A 14,538-nucleotide genomic window follows, 5' to 3' on the forward strand; every position below is an offset into this window, starting at 1 on the left:
AATTTTGAAATGTGGTTGTGCATCAGCAGATTTACTCTGGTTATGTCAGTCATTGATAGTTAGTCAATTAGCCCATGCCTGCTAACATTTTTCAGAATGCTAAATTTGTTTAGTGGCCAGCTATCTAAATCAAATCAAATCAAATTTATTTCAAATCAAATGTATCTAAACTTGTTATCTTGGTCAAATTACCTGCCGGGGGTCCCCCATTGATTTTTTTGTTGTCAGTGTCACTTAGATATCATATTAAAAACTGCAAACATTTCTCTCCTCCCGCATGGCAAAATGTGTAGAATTGCAAAAAATGAACTCTAAAACATAAACAACTTCTTTCTGTTGACAAGAGGTGAGCCACTAAGATGTTTTGCTCACAACACATCAAAGTTGCCCATCCCTGGTCTATGTCAACCTTCTATGGCACAAATAAAAACCTATTTCATCCAATACATTGGATCCACATAATCACGTGACTTCTTCCAATTAAATCATTGTTTTTGGACAATTGTTTGGTATAAAGGGTTACAATAGGAATAGTGGCAATCTATATACAGTACAGTCGTGGCCAAAAGTTTTGAGAATGACACAAATATTAATTTTCACAAAGTCTGCTGCCTCAGTTTGTATGATGGCAATTTGTATATACTCCAGAATGTTATGAAGAGTGATCAGATGAATTGCAATTCATTGCAAAGTCCCTCTTTGCCATACAAATTAACTGAATCCCCCAAAAAACATTTCCACTGCATTTCAGCCCTGCCACAAAAGGATCAGCTGACATGTCAGTGATTCTCTCGTTAACACAGGTGTGAGTGTTGACGAGGACAAGGCTGGAGATCACTATGTCATGCTGATTGAGCTTGAATAACAGACTGAAAGCTTCAAAAGGAGGTTGGTGCTTGGCATCATTGTTCTCCCTCTGTCAACCATAGTTACCTGCAAGGAAACACGTGCCGTCATCATTGCTTTGCATAAAAATGGTTTCACAGGCAAGGATATTGCTGCCAGTAAGATTGCACCTAAATCAACCATTTATCGGATCATCAAGAGCTTCAAGGAGAGCGGTTCAATGTTGTGATGAAGGCTTCAGGGCGCCCAAGAAAGTCCAGCAAGCACCAGGACCATCTCCTAACGTTTATTCAGCTGCGGGATCGGTGCACCACCAGTACAGAGCTTGCTCAGGAATGGCAGCAGGCAGGTGTGAGTGCATCTGCACGCACAGTGAGGCGAATACTTTTTGAGGATGGCCTGGTGTCAAGAAGGGCAGCAAAGAAGCCACTTCGCTCCAGGAAAAACATCAGGGACAGACTGATATTCTGCAAAAGGTACAGGGATTGGACTGCTGAGGACTGGGGTAAAGTCATTTTCTCTGATGAATCCCCTTTCCGATTGTTTGGGGCATCCGGAAAAAAGCTTGTCCGGAGAAGACAAGGTGAGCGCTACCATCAGTCCTATGTCATGCCAACAGTAAAGCATCCTGAGACCATTCATGTGTGGGGTTGCTTCTGTGGGTTCACTCACAATTTTGCCTAAGAACACAGCCATGAATAAAGAATGGTACCAACACAGCCTCCGAGAGCAACTTCTCCCAACCATCCAGGAACAGTTTGGTGATGAACAATGCCTTTTCCAGCATGATGGAGCACCTTGCCATAAGACAAAAGTGATAACTAGTGTCTCGGGGAACAAAACATTGATATTTTGAGTCCATGGCCAGGAAACTCCCCCGACCTTAATCCCATTGAGAACTTGTGGTCAATCCTCAAGAGGTGGGTGGACAAACAAAAACATACAAATTCTGACAAACTCCAAACATTGATTATGCAAGAATGGGCTGCCATCAGTCAGGATGTGGCCCAGAAGTTAATTGACAGCATGCCAGGGCAGATTGCAGAGGTCTTGAAAAAGAAGGGTCAACACTGCAAATATTGACTCTTTGCATCAACTTCATGTAATTGTCAATAAAAGCCTTTGACACTTATGAAATGCTTGTAATTGTACTTCAGTATTCCATAGTAACATCTGACAAAAATATCTAAAGACACTGAAGCAGCAAACTTTGTGGAAATTAATATTTGTGGCATTCTCAAAACTTTTGGCCACGACTGTATATGTGGGCTCAGGAGACGTTTAAGTAGCTTGACGGTCGGTATCAAACAATGAAGGTCACTATTTAAATGTATGAACATGTTTAGTCATTCAAACATTAAAACAGTCACCAGTAATGGTAAGAGTTGGTGTTCTCATACCATTGTCAGGTGTATAAATAACCTCTCTCTCTCTTTCCAAACTCTGTCTCTCCCCATCCCTCTCTTCATCCTTCTCTTTCTCTCCCCCTCTCTCTTTATCCCCCTCCCTCTCCTATTCCTACTCTCCTGTCTCCATCCCTGTCTTCCTCTCTCTCCCTCCCTCTCTCCATCCTTGTCTTCCTCTCTCCCCCTCCCTCTCTCTCCATCCTTCTCTTCCTCTCCATCCCCCTCCCTCTCGTTCTTCCTCTCTTCATCCCCCTCCCTCTCCTATTCTCTCTTCCTCTCTCTATATATCCCCTCCCTCTCCTATTCTCTCTTCCTCTCTCTATATATCCCCTCCCTCTCCTATTCTCTCGTCCTCTCTCTATATATCCCCTCCCTCTCCTATTCACTCTTCCTCTCTCTATATATTCCCTCCCTCTCCTATTGTCTCTTCCTCTCTATATATCCCCTCCCTCTCCTATTCTCTCTTCCTCTCTCTATATATCCCCTCCCTCTCCTATTCACTCTTCCTCTCTATATATTCCCTCCCTCTCCTATTGTCTCTTCCTCTCTATATATCCCCTCCCTCTCCTATTCACTCTTCCTCTCTCTATATATTCCCTCCCTCTCCTATTGTCTCTTCCTCTCTATATATCCCCTCCCTCTCCTATTCTCTCTTGCTCTCTCTATATATCCCCTCCCTCTCCTATTCACTCTTCCTCTCTCTATATATCCCCTCCCTCTCCTATTCTCTCTTCCTCTCTCTATATATCCCCTCCCTCTCCTATTCTCTCTTCCTCTCTCTATATATCCCCTCCCTCTCCTATTCACTCTTCCTCTCTCTATATATCCCCTCCCTCTCCTATTCACTCTTCCTCTCTCTATATATCCCCTCCCTCTCCTATTCTCTCTTCCTCTCTCTATATATCCCCTCCCTCTCCTATTCACTCTTCCTCTCTCTATATATCCCCTCCCTCTCCTATTCACTCTTCCTCTCTCTATATATCCCCTCCCTCTCCTATTCACTCTCTCCCCATAGGAGTTCTCGCTGCCCTCTGTCACCCTGTTTGAGAGGTCAAGTCTGCGGGGGAAGAGGGTGGTTCTGACCGAAAGCTCGGTTAACCTGCAGCTTGCCGGAGGCTGCAGCCTGGTCCAGTCTGTCCTGGTGGAGGGAGGCATGTGAGTACATACAGCACAGCCTGTCTGTCCTCATGTCTCTGTCTGTTGTCTGCCTGCCTGCCTGCTTGTCTCTCTGTCGAAGGTCATATATTTGTATGCATGGGCCTCCTAGTCTCACGCACCAGATAGTCCTCCCCAGATTGTGCACAATAGCCTGTGGACAAGGTTTTGGGGCCCTTCCTATCCACAGACAGAGCTCTATGTTCTTTGGGTGGGTGTGTCGCTGGGTAGTGAGTGAGTGAGTGAGTGAGTGAGTGAGTGAGTGAGTGAGTCTAAGAGAATCCTACTGACGGTTCTCCAGGAAGCTATCTGTTATGTTTCTATCCTTACAGTGCATACTATATAAAGGAACACCAAAATGGAAAGATCATTTTTCTATGGAGCTGTTAGAAACGTCACCGTCGTGTGACACAAAAGCAGATCCTTTATCCACTGACACAGCCATTTGTAGCCCTTTATCCACTGACACAGCCATTTGTAGTCCTTCATCCACTGACACAGCAATTTGTAGTCCTTTATCCACTGACACAGCCATTTGTAGTCCTTTATCCACTGACACAGCCATGTGTAGTCCTTTATCCACTGACACAGCCATTTGTAGTCCTTCATCCACTGGCACAGCCATTTGTAGTCCTTTATCCACTGACACAGCCATTTGTAGTCCCTTATCCACTGACACAGCCATTTGTAGTCCTTTATCCACTGACACAACCCATGTGTAGTCCTTTATCCACTGACACAACCCATGTGTAGTCCTTAATCCAACTGACAAAGCCATTTGTAGTCTTTCTTTCAACGCTTAATACAAGCAGTTCACACACTATGCCAATTAATCACAGTATTTAAAAATGCCAAAAGGTTTCTCATGAGTCATAACACTACTTCACACCCCCAGACCAGTTAATCAACCTTTTGTAAACACAGAGTGAAGTACACTTCACACAAGTCACCTGCGTGGGTAGTAGATCAGGTGACTATAGTTGGAGCTATTGTTGCACAGTTCACAGTTGTGGAAATGTTGCATTGAGTTTAGTCTAGTGTAGAATGCACAGTCAGCAGGAAGGAGGAGTTGAGTCTATTGTAGAACCTACTGTCAGCAGGAAGAAGGAGTTTAGTCTAGTGTAGAACAGACTAGATCAGGTTTTAGATTAACTAACTTCTTAGTAATGACTCGGGACGTCGGTTTTGATACGAAAGCTTCTTTTAGTAAAAATACTTGTTCACGTTACATTTAACAACTTTGTTTTGGTACAGAGAGCAATGCAGGTAAGATGCTATCGGAAAGTCAGCCACAATCACTAGCACCTGCACATAATTGGCGAGTTATCGCTCTCATTCCTCTCGCAAAGCATTCTGGGACTTGCAGTCAAAAAGCGTAATTCAACACAACCCAATACAATTACATATGCAAATAAATCTAAAGAAATATCTTTAGATACAGCTCAAAGAATAAACTTAAACATTAACTCTGTAACACATTAAAGTTACAACATCAGGTGACTATAGTTGGAGCTACTATTGCACGGTTCACAGTTTTGGAAATGTTGCATCAAGTTTAGTGTAGTGTAGAACGCTCGGTCAGCAGGAAGTAGAAGTTTAGTCTAGTGTAGAACATACGGTCAGAAGGAAGTAGGAGTTTTGTCTAGTGTCGAACGCACGGTCAGCAGGAGTTTAGTGTAGTCTAGTGTAGAACGCATAGTCAGCAAGAAGTAGGAGTTTAGTGTAGTCTAGTGTAGAACACACAGTCAGCAGGAAGTAGGAGTCTAGTGTAGTCTAGTGTAGAATGCATGGTTAGCAGGAAGTAGGAGTCTAGTCTAGAACGCACGTCAGCAGGAAGTAGGAGTTTAGTTTAGTGTAGAACACACAGTCAGCAGGAAGTAGGAGTTCAGTCTAGTGTAGAACACACGGTCAGCAGGAAGTAGGAGTTTATTCTAGTGTAGAACACACGGTCAGCAGGAAGTAGGAGTTTAGTCTAGTGTAGAACACACGGTCAGCAGGAAGTAGGAGTTTAGTCTAGTGTAGAACACACGGTCAGCAGGAAGTAGGAGTTTAGTCTAGTGTAGAACACACGGTCAGCAGGAAGTAGGAGTTTAGTCTAGTGTAGAACACACGGTCAGCAGGAAGTTGGAGTCTCATCCAGGCAACGGGGGACTGTGTATTTTTTACTTCCCTGTTGCCCATAGCACAGGGTAGTACTGAACACATTATTAAGAAACGCTATCTTACCTCTGAAGTTTCTACAGATTTTATTGAGTGTCTGACCAATACTCCACCACCTATTCTGCCTTCCTCTTGTGATTTAGTTGATAGTTTCTATTGCAATTTAAAGGCAACTGTTGATGCCATAGCTCCAGTAAAGATGAAAAGGGCCACAGCCAAACGGAGAGGCTCTTGGATGCGTGAGGAAACTAATCAATTAAAGAGAAGTTGCAGAAAGGCAGAGCGGAAGTGGAGAAAGTCAAAGTTGCAGGTCCATTATGATATTCTGAGAGAGCAACTTGGCATATATAGTGCATTCGGAAAGTATTCAGACCCCTTCCCTTTTTCCACTTTGATACTTCACAGCCTTATTCTAAAATCAATCTTAAAAATCCTCAATCTACAAACAATACCCCATAATGACAAAGCAAAAACAGGTTTTTAGACATGTTTGCTAATTTATAAAAAACGAAATACCTTATTTACATACAGTTGAAGTCAGAAGTCTACATACACTTAGGTTGGAGTCATTAAAACTTGTTTTTCAACCACTCCACAAATTTCTTGTTAACAAACTACTTTGTGCATGACACGTAATTTTTCCAACAATTGTTACAGATAGATTATTTCACTTATAATTCACTATATCACAATTCCAGTGGGTCAGAAGTTTACATCCACTAAGTTAACTGTGCCTTTAAACAGCTTGGAAAATTCCAGAACATGATTTCATGGCTTTAGAAGCTTCTGATTGACATCATTTGAGTCAATTGGAGGTGTACCTGTGGGTGAATTTCGAGGCCTACCTTCAAACTCAATGCCTCTTTGCTTGACATCATGGGAAAATCAAAAGAAATCAACCAAGACCTCAAAAAAAAATTGTAGACCTCCACCAGTCTGGTTCATCCTTGGGAGCATTTTCCAAATGCCTGAAGGTACCACGTTCATCTGTACAAACAATAGTATGTAAGTATAAACATCATGTGACCACGCAGCTCAGGAAGGAGACACGTTCTGTCTTCTAGAGATGAACGTACTTTGATGCGAAAAGTGCAAATCAATCCCAGAACAACAGCAAATGACCTTGTGAAGATGCTGGAGGAAACAGGTACAAAAGTATCTATATCCACAGTAAAACAAGTCCTATATCGACATAACATGAAAGGCAGCACAGCCACTGCTCCAAAACAGCCATAAAAAAGGTTTGCAACTGCACATGGGGACAAAGATCGTACTTTTTGGAGCAATGTCCTCTGGTCTGATGAAACAAAAATAACTGTTTGGCCATAATGACCATTGTTATGTTTGGAGGAAAAAGAGGGAGGCTTGCAAGCTGAAGTACAACATCCCAACCGTGAAGCACGTGGGTGGCAGCATCATTTTGAGGTGCTTTGCTTCAGGAGGGACTGGTACACTTCACAAAATAGATGGCATCATGAGGCTGGAAAATATTTGATATATTGAAGCAACATCTCAAGACATCAGTCAGGAAGTTAAAGCTTGGTTGAAAATGGGTCTTCCAAATGGACAATGACCCTACGCATACTTCTAAAGTTGTGGCAAAATGGCTTGAGGACAACAAAGTCAAGGTATTGGAGTGGCCATCACAAAGCCCTGACCTCAATCCCATAGAAAATGTGTGGGCAGAACTGAAAAAGTGTGTGTGAGCAAGGAGGCCTACAAACCTGACTCAGTTACACCAGCTCTGTCAGGAGGAATGGGCCAAAATTCATTGACCTTATTGTGGGAAGCTTGTGGAAGGCTGACCAAAACATTTGACCCAAGTTAAACAATTTAAAGGCAATGCTACCAAGTACTAATTGAGTGTATGTAAACTTGTGACCCTCTGGGAATGTGATAAAAAATCAAATAAAAGCTGAAATAAATCACTCTACTATTATTCTGACATTTCACATTCTTAAAATAAAGTGGTGATCTAACTGACCTTAGACAGGGAATTTTTACTAGGTTTAAATGTCAGGAATTGTGAAAAACTGAGTTTAAATGTATTTGGCTAAGGTGTATGTAGACTTCAACTGTAAGTATTCAGACCCTTTGCTATGAGACCCGAAATTGAGCTCAGGTGCATCCTGTTTCCATTGATCATCCTTGAGATGTATCTACAACTTGGTTGGAGTCCACCTGTAGTAAATTCAATTGATTGAAAATAAAAGAGAGCCGCACACTCTAGGAGCTCAGATGCAAAAATGTAATTACCAACGTTTCAACAGCCAAGCTGTCTTCATCAGGGTATAATCACAAACACTGTGGGATGACTCGTTTATGTAGTGTCAAAAGACACAGGTGTCTGTAATCATGGCCAAGAGTGGCCTAATATCATTGGTTAATAATCAAATATTAAAATGTCATACAAAGAACAGCATACAAACAACAAATGGATAGCGTTATCAGAAAGCACAGCACTGATTTTCCCACGTACGCAGACTATACACAACTTTACATTTGTGTCACCAGAGGATTTTTAGCTCCATGGATAAATTATTAGGGATTTAAATACTTGGATGGCTGGCAACTTCCTATAGCTAAATCAAGACTGAGGTAATTATTGTTGGAGCCAAAGCACAGAGAGAGAATCTGGCCACAAATGTTAATTCACAGGCAATAAAAGATCAAAAACTAACTAAAAAACCTAGGTGTTATATTAGATTCTGAACTCCATTTCGAATCACACATTAGAAATGTGACCAAAATAGTGTTTTACCACCTGAGGAACATTGCCAAGGTGTGGCTGTTTCGCTCTCAGGCAGATACAAAAATACTCACTCATGCTTTTATTACAAGCAGGCTGTACTACTGTAATGCTCTCCTGTCTGGTCTACCCAAAAAAGCCATTGGTCAACTGCAAAACATACAGAATGCTGCAGCACGGATACTGACCAAGACCAGACAAACAGTACACATTACACTGGGTTTAAGGTCTCTGCATTGGCTGCCTGTGACTTTCAGAATTTATCTGAAGATTATTCGATTGGTTTTTAAATCAGTCCACGACTGTGCACCCCAATACATGTCAGACATGCTTTTAAGTTGTACCCAGTAAGTCCCTCAGGTCCTCTGACAATGGCCTTTTAACTATCCCAAAGCCTAGAACCAAGAAGCATGGAGAGGCAGCCTTTAGTTACTATGCCCCCAGCCTCTGGAACAGCCTGCCAGAGAACCTGAGGGGGGCTGAAACTGTGGACATATTTGAAAGAGATCTTAAAACACACCTTTTTAGCTTTGTTTTTCTTAAGGGTGCTTTTCAGTTTTAATTGTTATTCTTTTGTTTTTTATCCTCTTATGTTTGTTGTGTAGTAAATATTAAAGTTTTTTTTAAGCAATTTGCATTGCATTCCATGTCTGAAATGTGCTGTATAAATAAAGGTTGGTTTGGAAGGGAAGGGTCTTGGAATCGTGGGATATTATGAGGTAGTGAGGCTTGGTCCAGACCAGTGGAAAGTTCCCAATGGTGTGTGACATTCAGACTGGAGATGTGGACTCACCTCTGCAACACACAGAAACACAAGGAGACACGGCAGGGTCAGACCTATAACTCATGAGTGGGACTTTCTTGCAGGGAGAGAAATGCGATGAGGCCAAATGAATGGAGCTTTTGATCCAGATAAAGCGATGACATCAGCACAGACAGGATGTTCCTGTGTTGATGTGTTCCAGTTTCTATGGGGGTTGAGTGGGTGAAAAGGCAAAGCAATCATTCCTCACTAATTGATATGTGAGACGCTTAGTTTGGTAACTGTGTTTTGACCTCGTCTTTGATTGACACCGAGTGAAAAGTTCAAGGAATAATTTGTCTGATATGTGAGACACTAAGCTTTGCTAGTGTGTATTGATACTTTTTGATTGACACTTGGTTACTTCTGATTGACAGGTGGGTGCTGTATGAGGGGATCAACTACCGCGGAGCTCAGATTCTGCTGAAGCCCGGCGAGGTGCTCGATTGGCGAACATTCAGTAGCTGGCAGCGAATCGGATCCCTGCGCCCACTGATCCAGGTAAGAAGCCATCTCAAATGTGATAACATGATTATATGGGCACACGGAGATTAAGGCCAGGATTCAATCCTAGTTTCGTTATAGAGCTACGCATTATAACAGATTTTTAAAGGTAATTTACACTTGAGCCAACATCGGCAGCGTTTACCATTAATGGATCTCTGCCAAAGTCAGGGAAAATACCTTTTAAAGGTGTGCTGTTGGCTTCTATAGTGCACTACTCTGTAACGTCCCCATCAATGGAGCTTTGCATAATATTCTGTGTGAGCACAGGGGCTGCATGGCACACAGGAATACATTGACAGTATGTTGAACTGAGAACTACTTATGGTTCATAGTGAACCATAATCCTGTGTGTGTGTGTGTGTGTGTGTGTGTGTGTGTGTGTGTGTGTGTGTGTGTGTGTGTGTGTGTGTGTGTGTGTGTGTGTGTGTGTGTGTGTGTGTGTGTGTGTGTGTGTGTTTGTTACCTGAGCAGCGACAGGTGCACTTCCGGTTGAGGAGCCAGGAGGGCCTTCTAATGTCTGTAACTGGGGAAATGGATGACATCAAGCTGATGCGTATCCAGGCAACGGAGGAGATGGGCGGAGTCGAACAGATCTGGTTCTATCGGGACGGACATCTCCACTGCAAGGTAGCATCGTCATGGCAACAGGGTGTTTAGAGTAAAGCCCTGCAGGGGCATGAATTTTTAAGCCTTGCCCATGCCCGTGACGTTCAGGCCCTACCCAGGCCCGATTGCTTCTGACAAATGTAAGGCCCTGCCCGAAATCAGAAGTAACTTCCTCCATTAGGAAATCCATTAGCCGCTCCTGTCACTCTTATCGCTCCCTGCGTGCAGCCAGCTCACTCTACATGCACTCTGCTCATGGCGACTCTTGAGTCTGTGTATCCATAGCAATGGGCAATGAATGGAGGAACGTATAACGCCCCACCCAGCAGACTGTCAACCAATCGCGTTCACGTTCTCATGCTGCGTCACATGGTTGCTAAACTAATCGTCACACAATCCCTTCTCAAAATCAGGGTGCGAGTCGAGAAATGTGCCTATTTTCCTCAATAAGTACATAATGTCACAATTCCAAAGCTATACAGATAGCAAGTTAATTATCTCACATCTCCGAAGATTTGTAATATTGTACTTCTTGTTGACAAAATTCATGCTAATGTTGGGTTTTTGAGCTAGCACCCAATTGATTCCCATTCACGCCTTGAGAGAAAGCTCTCCTTGTCCCAGAATCACCCAGAATGGACCATGTGTCCCATTGATGTAGCATGGGTAATGTACACAATGGCCGTTAATAGGATTCCAAGGGAGTTTTCCATCTCCTTAAAAGTATCTCTGGCTCTGCTCAGCAAACGAAGAGACATGAGAGAGCAATTAGCTGTTAGCTAACTCAAGGAACATTATACGTTACTTTAAATAATCTTTGTTTTATATTTGATGAGGTTGAAGCACTTCTGACACCATGTTATGATCTTAGTCAGATATGACTAGTGTGCAGCACAGCACAAGCAAATGCTCAACTTCAATATGTTAGTGATCAATGTAGTGATACCCGAGCCCTTATGTAATTGATGAGAAAACAGGCCTTACCAGGCTCTAACCCGATGTATAATGTCGGGGCCCGTCGGGCTCGGGTCGGGAAGCAGAGCTCCAGTTTAGAGAAGGTGGACAGACCAGTAAAACTGTGACTTAACAAGCACTAGAGTCAGGGTATTTAAATCAGATTCTGGAGTACTGCTGGTTCTTGGGTAATCAAATTCTTGGGGATTTGTATTCTATTCTAAGTATTCTATCTATACAGTAGTCTGTCTAGGTCGTGGGCTACACCTACTGAACAGTTCTTATAGTTTATGCTTCCAGAGAAGCACTCTGAACATGACCTTGTAACTTCACATAAATTGAATGCCATCCATTTCATTGTTCATGGACTATCGACGAGGATCCTGCACCCAACTATTTTTGGGAGTAGAACTTTTGAGTAAGCATATTGATTATTATTTCATGAACTTTAAATTTACGACCCATGACTTCAATTAGTGAGTTTATGACAGCCTTTGTACTGCAGCTCTGGAATCCCTGCCACGTCTCACAGCATCATGCTCTATGTTGCACTTATATGGTTTATTACAACACTCAACTAGTTTTTATGCTTGATGCAGGCCCATTCTTTATTTAAAGTTTGTGATTGAATGTCGGTACAAATGATTTCCTCTTTAGAGGATAATAAAGTTTTCTACTCTGTCTGGCCAGGTGCAGGAGGATTGCTGTGTGGCTCCGTGCAGCGTGGCCATGCCAGGCAGTCGTATGGGCCTTTCACCTGAGCCTGGCAAACAACCCTCCTGCTGGAGCATCACGCCTGATGGCCTCATCCGCTACACCGTCAGCCCTGACTTGCTCCTGGAGGTCAAAGGTGAGGCAAAAACAACAAATATGGGATGCCACTCCTGTAGATCTGAGAGGATTTGATAGGTAGGAGCAATATGACGACATTGCCACCCAGCCAATCAGAAGGAAAGAGAAACCTATTGCAATAATGCTTCTACCTCTCAGAGCTACAGGAACTAGTCTGTGTATTGTATTGTTCACTGGTTTCACTTCATTCAGTTCTGGGGTTTTATTTAGGAGATTAGGTAACTTGACTAGAATAATTGTGAATTAGCGACACCTTGTGGATGGACAGAGACATGACAATGGGCTGCAGTTGGATTCAGTAACAAGTAGGCTTGTGACAAGTTCAGACAGACAGGCTGAATCTCAAATCACTCCCTTCTCCTCGTTCCTCCATTTGCGCGCACCTCCACCATATGCACAAGTCCCAAGGAAGGGCCTTCCAAGCGAGTTGGTAGGGACCAGAGGGTGTTTTGGGATTCACCGATAGGCTATGAAAGCCCCCCTCAAATTTTCCCCTCCTTTGAGGTATTCACTAATCAGTAAGTTATTAGATAAGGCAATGTTGTCTGGATAAGTTAAGGCAACGTTTCCATTGTGCTTTCACTGATCCAACCTTGGTAGATCAGTGATTGGCCCAAGGAAGGGACACATTGTATTTAAACAAGGCACAACTCAAATAATTTTGTCTGTCCTTGCAGGTGGTCAACACTATGACAGAAACCAGGTGATTCTCAACGCGTTTGATCCAAACAAACCCAACCAAAGATGGACAGTGGAGATTCTCTGAGGTCTTGTTTTGAGAGGGAAGAACTAGGTGTAGTCTTTGAGGTGCAGTATGGTGAGGGGCCTCAGTGCTCTGTGGCGCAGCTGCAGCGTGGGCCCCACACAAGTCTCAAGGACAAGATGCCTCAGGAACAGAACATTTGCTGCTGGAAGAGAAGCTTATATACAGTATAATCTTTCCTCTGAGGTCAAGATGAAAAATATATCAAATTTCCTGGATAATCTATAATATCGCATTACTTCTTCACGAACAAAACAATAGTATTCATTACTACATTATGGGAAAATGGACTCAGACTAAACTTGAAATACTTTACCTACCCTTTAATATCTGATAATATACGAGTTTGCTGAATAATATTTTTGGATGAATATGTATTTTTTTGACATTTTATTCCCTTCTGCCATTAATGTCCTTATGTAAATAAATATGCGATGTGATTATCTTTTGTTATCTAGAATATTTGGAAAAACAAATTGCCTAACAAAACATGTCATAAAAGTATGAATCAATTGCGCAGGCCAAAATGTATATATTTGACTTTTCCGTAAAGAATTCTCAACACACAAGACAAACCATAAGATTAATACATTTTGCCTTTCTCAAACAAGCAGTTTATCTGCAAAAGCACAAACAATGCATACCAACCAGTGTTTTGCAGTAGAGCTCAAGAGTTCAGCGTTCTACAGGATGGACATGGACAAACCATATCCAGGTTTGTACATATTAGGCAAATGTAAGAAAACTGACAAACAGGGTGGGACCAAAAAACTCAAATGATTTAAGTTGTCCGTTGCGAAGCGTTTAAAAAAAAAAAACGGTTGCGTGCCTTAATGCCCCAATGCTTAGTGTTGACATCACAGTGGTTTAGCTCTTTGGCGCTGCTTGCCTGACTTCCTCCCTGACTTGCTCTGGGGTGTCACTAGTCTCCCCCTCCTCTTCAGTCACTCCAGTCCCCTCCTCCTCTTGGGCCACGGTGACCACAGTCTTCCCCCTGGCGTGACCCCGCTCTACTTTCTGGAAGGCCAGGGGCACCTGGGAGAACAGGAACGTGTCCTCCACCACTGGAAGGATCTAAGGAATGACAACACTGAGTGTCTGTACACACATGAACAGTAAAAACACAATCCACCAATGAACAACCACCTCAAGGAAATGCCCTAGGACTATGTGTAACTAGAACCAATGAAATTACTTGCTTGTTTTTGCAGTGAGCTGTGTGTATGGACCTCAACCAACCAAACTAATACATATGGCAGGAGGACCCCTAAACACATGAGTAATCTATGAATACATTCAACCGCGCAAATCGTCTCCAAATGAATGCACAAGCGTCAACAAAAAAACAAAAAAACTAGTGTTAAAAATGTGATGAGGAAATGACAATCCTGTGCCCCCCCCTCCCACCACCCAACATGTTATTCTCGTCTGCGTCTCGTCATTAACAATGAATCGACCGGCTACTGGAGTCACAGTGAGAGACTGGAGATATATATTTTTTACGTTTTATTAGAAAACTAAGTAGTGAGTCACAAATATGTCAAATGAAGGTCATAAATGCAATCTGTGGAGTAACAAATGTTGTCAAATGTCACATTCACAAAAGCATATTTGACCACTTTTGTTTGCAAAGAAAGAAATACGTTTGTAAAATGTTCTGTTTTAACCAGAAAAAACCTGTCTTGCATTTATTTGTTATTTATTTTTGTTGATGATGACTCATTTGCTTTTGTATCAT

General features: G+C 42.5%; 2 protein-coding genes across 4 annotated transcripts in view; one reads left to right on the forward strand and one right to left on the reverse strand.

The window, feature by feature from the left end:
• LOC109901328 (beta/gamma crystallin domain-containing protein 1) overlaps window positions 1-13,243 on the forward strand; it is a 48,387-nt gene extending 35,144 nt beyond the window's left edge. For 2 of the 3 annotated variants that reach the window (XM_031836920.1, XM_031836918.1), the window contains exons 18-22: window positions 3,268-3,407; window positions 9,496-9,619; window positions 10,094-10,252; window positions 11,876-12,035; window positions 12,715-13,243. In XM_031836920.1, coding sequence (XP_031692780.1) covers window positions 3,268-3,407; window positions 9,496-9,619; window positions 10,094-10,252; window positions 11,876-12,035; window positions 12,715-12,803 — 672 coding nt within the window. In that variant the 3' untranslated portion in view covers window positions 12,804-13,243. The remainder of the gene's footprint in view (window positions 1-3,267; window positions 3,408-9,495; window positions 9,620-10,093; window positions 10,253-11,875; window positions 12,036-12,714) is intronic. The other variant, XM_031836919.1, reaches the window with a different exon arrangement.
• The window catches only part of LOC109900539 (reticulon-4-interacting protein 1 homolog, mitochondrial), a 16,427-nt gene continuing 14,748 nt past the window's right edge, over window positions 12,860-14,538 (reverse strand). The window contains exon 9 of the mRNA XM_020496197.2: window positions 12,860-13,874. Coding sequence (XP_020351786.1) covers window positions 13,668-13,874 — 207 coding nt within the window. The 3' untranslated portion in view covers window positions 12,860-13,667. The remainder of the gene's footprint in view (window positions 13,875-14,538) is intronic.

This window comes from Oncorhynchus kisutch, linkage group LG12 (assembly GCF_002021735.2).
Source record: "Oncorhynchus kisutch isolate 150728-3 linkage group LG12, Okis_V2, whole genome shotgun sequence".
NCBI lineage: Eukaryota > Metazoa > Chordata > Actinopteri > Salmoniformes > Salmonidae > Oncorhynchus > Oncorhynchus kisutch.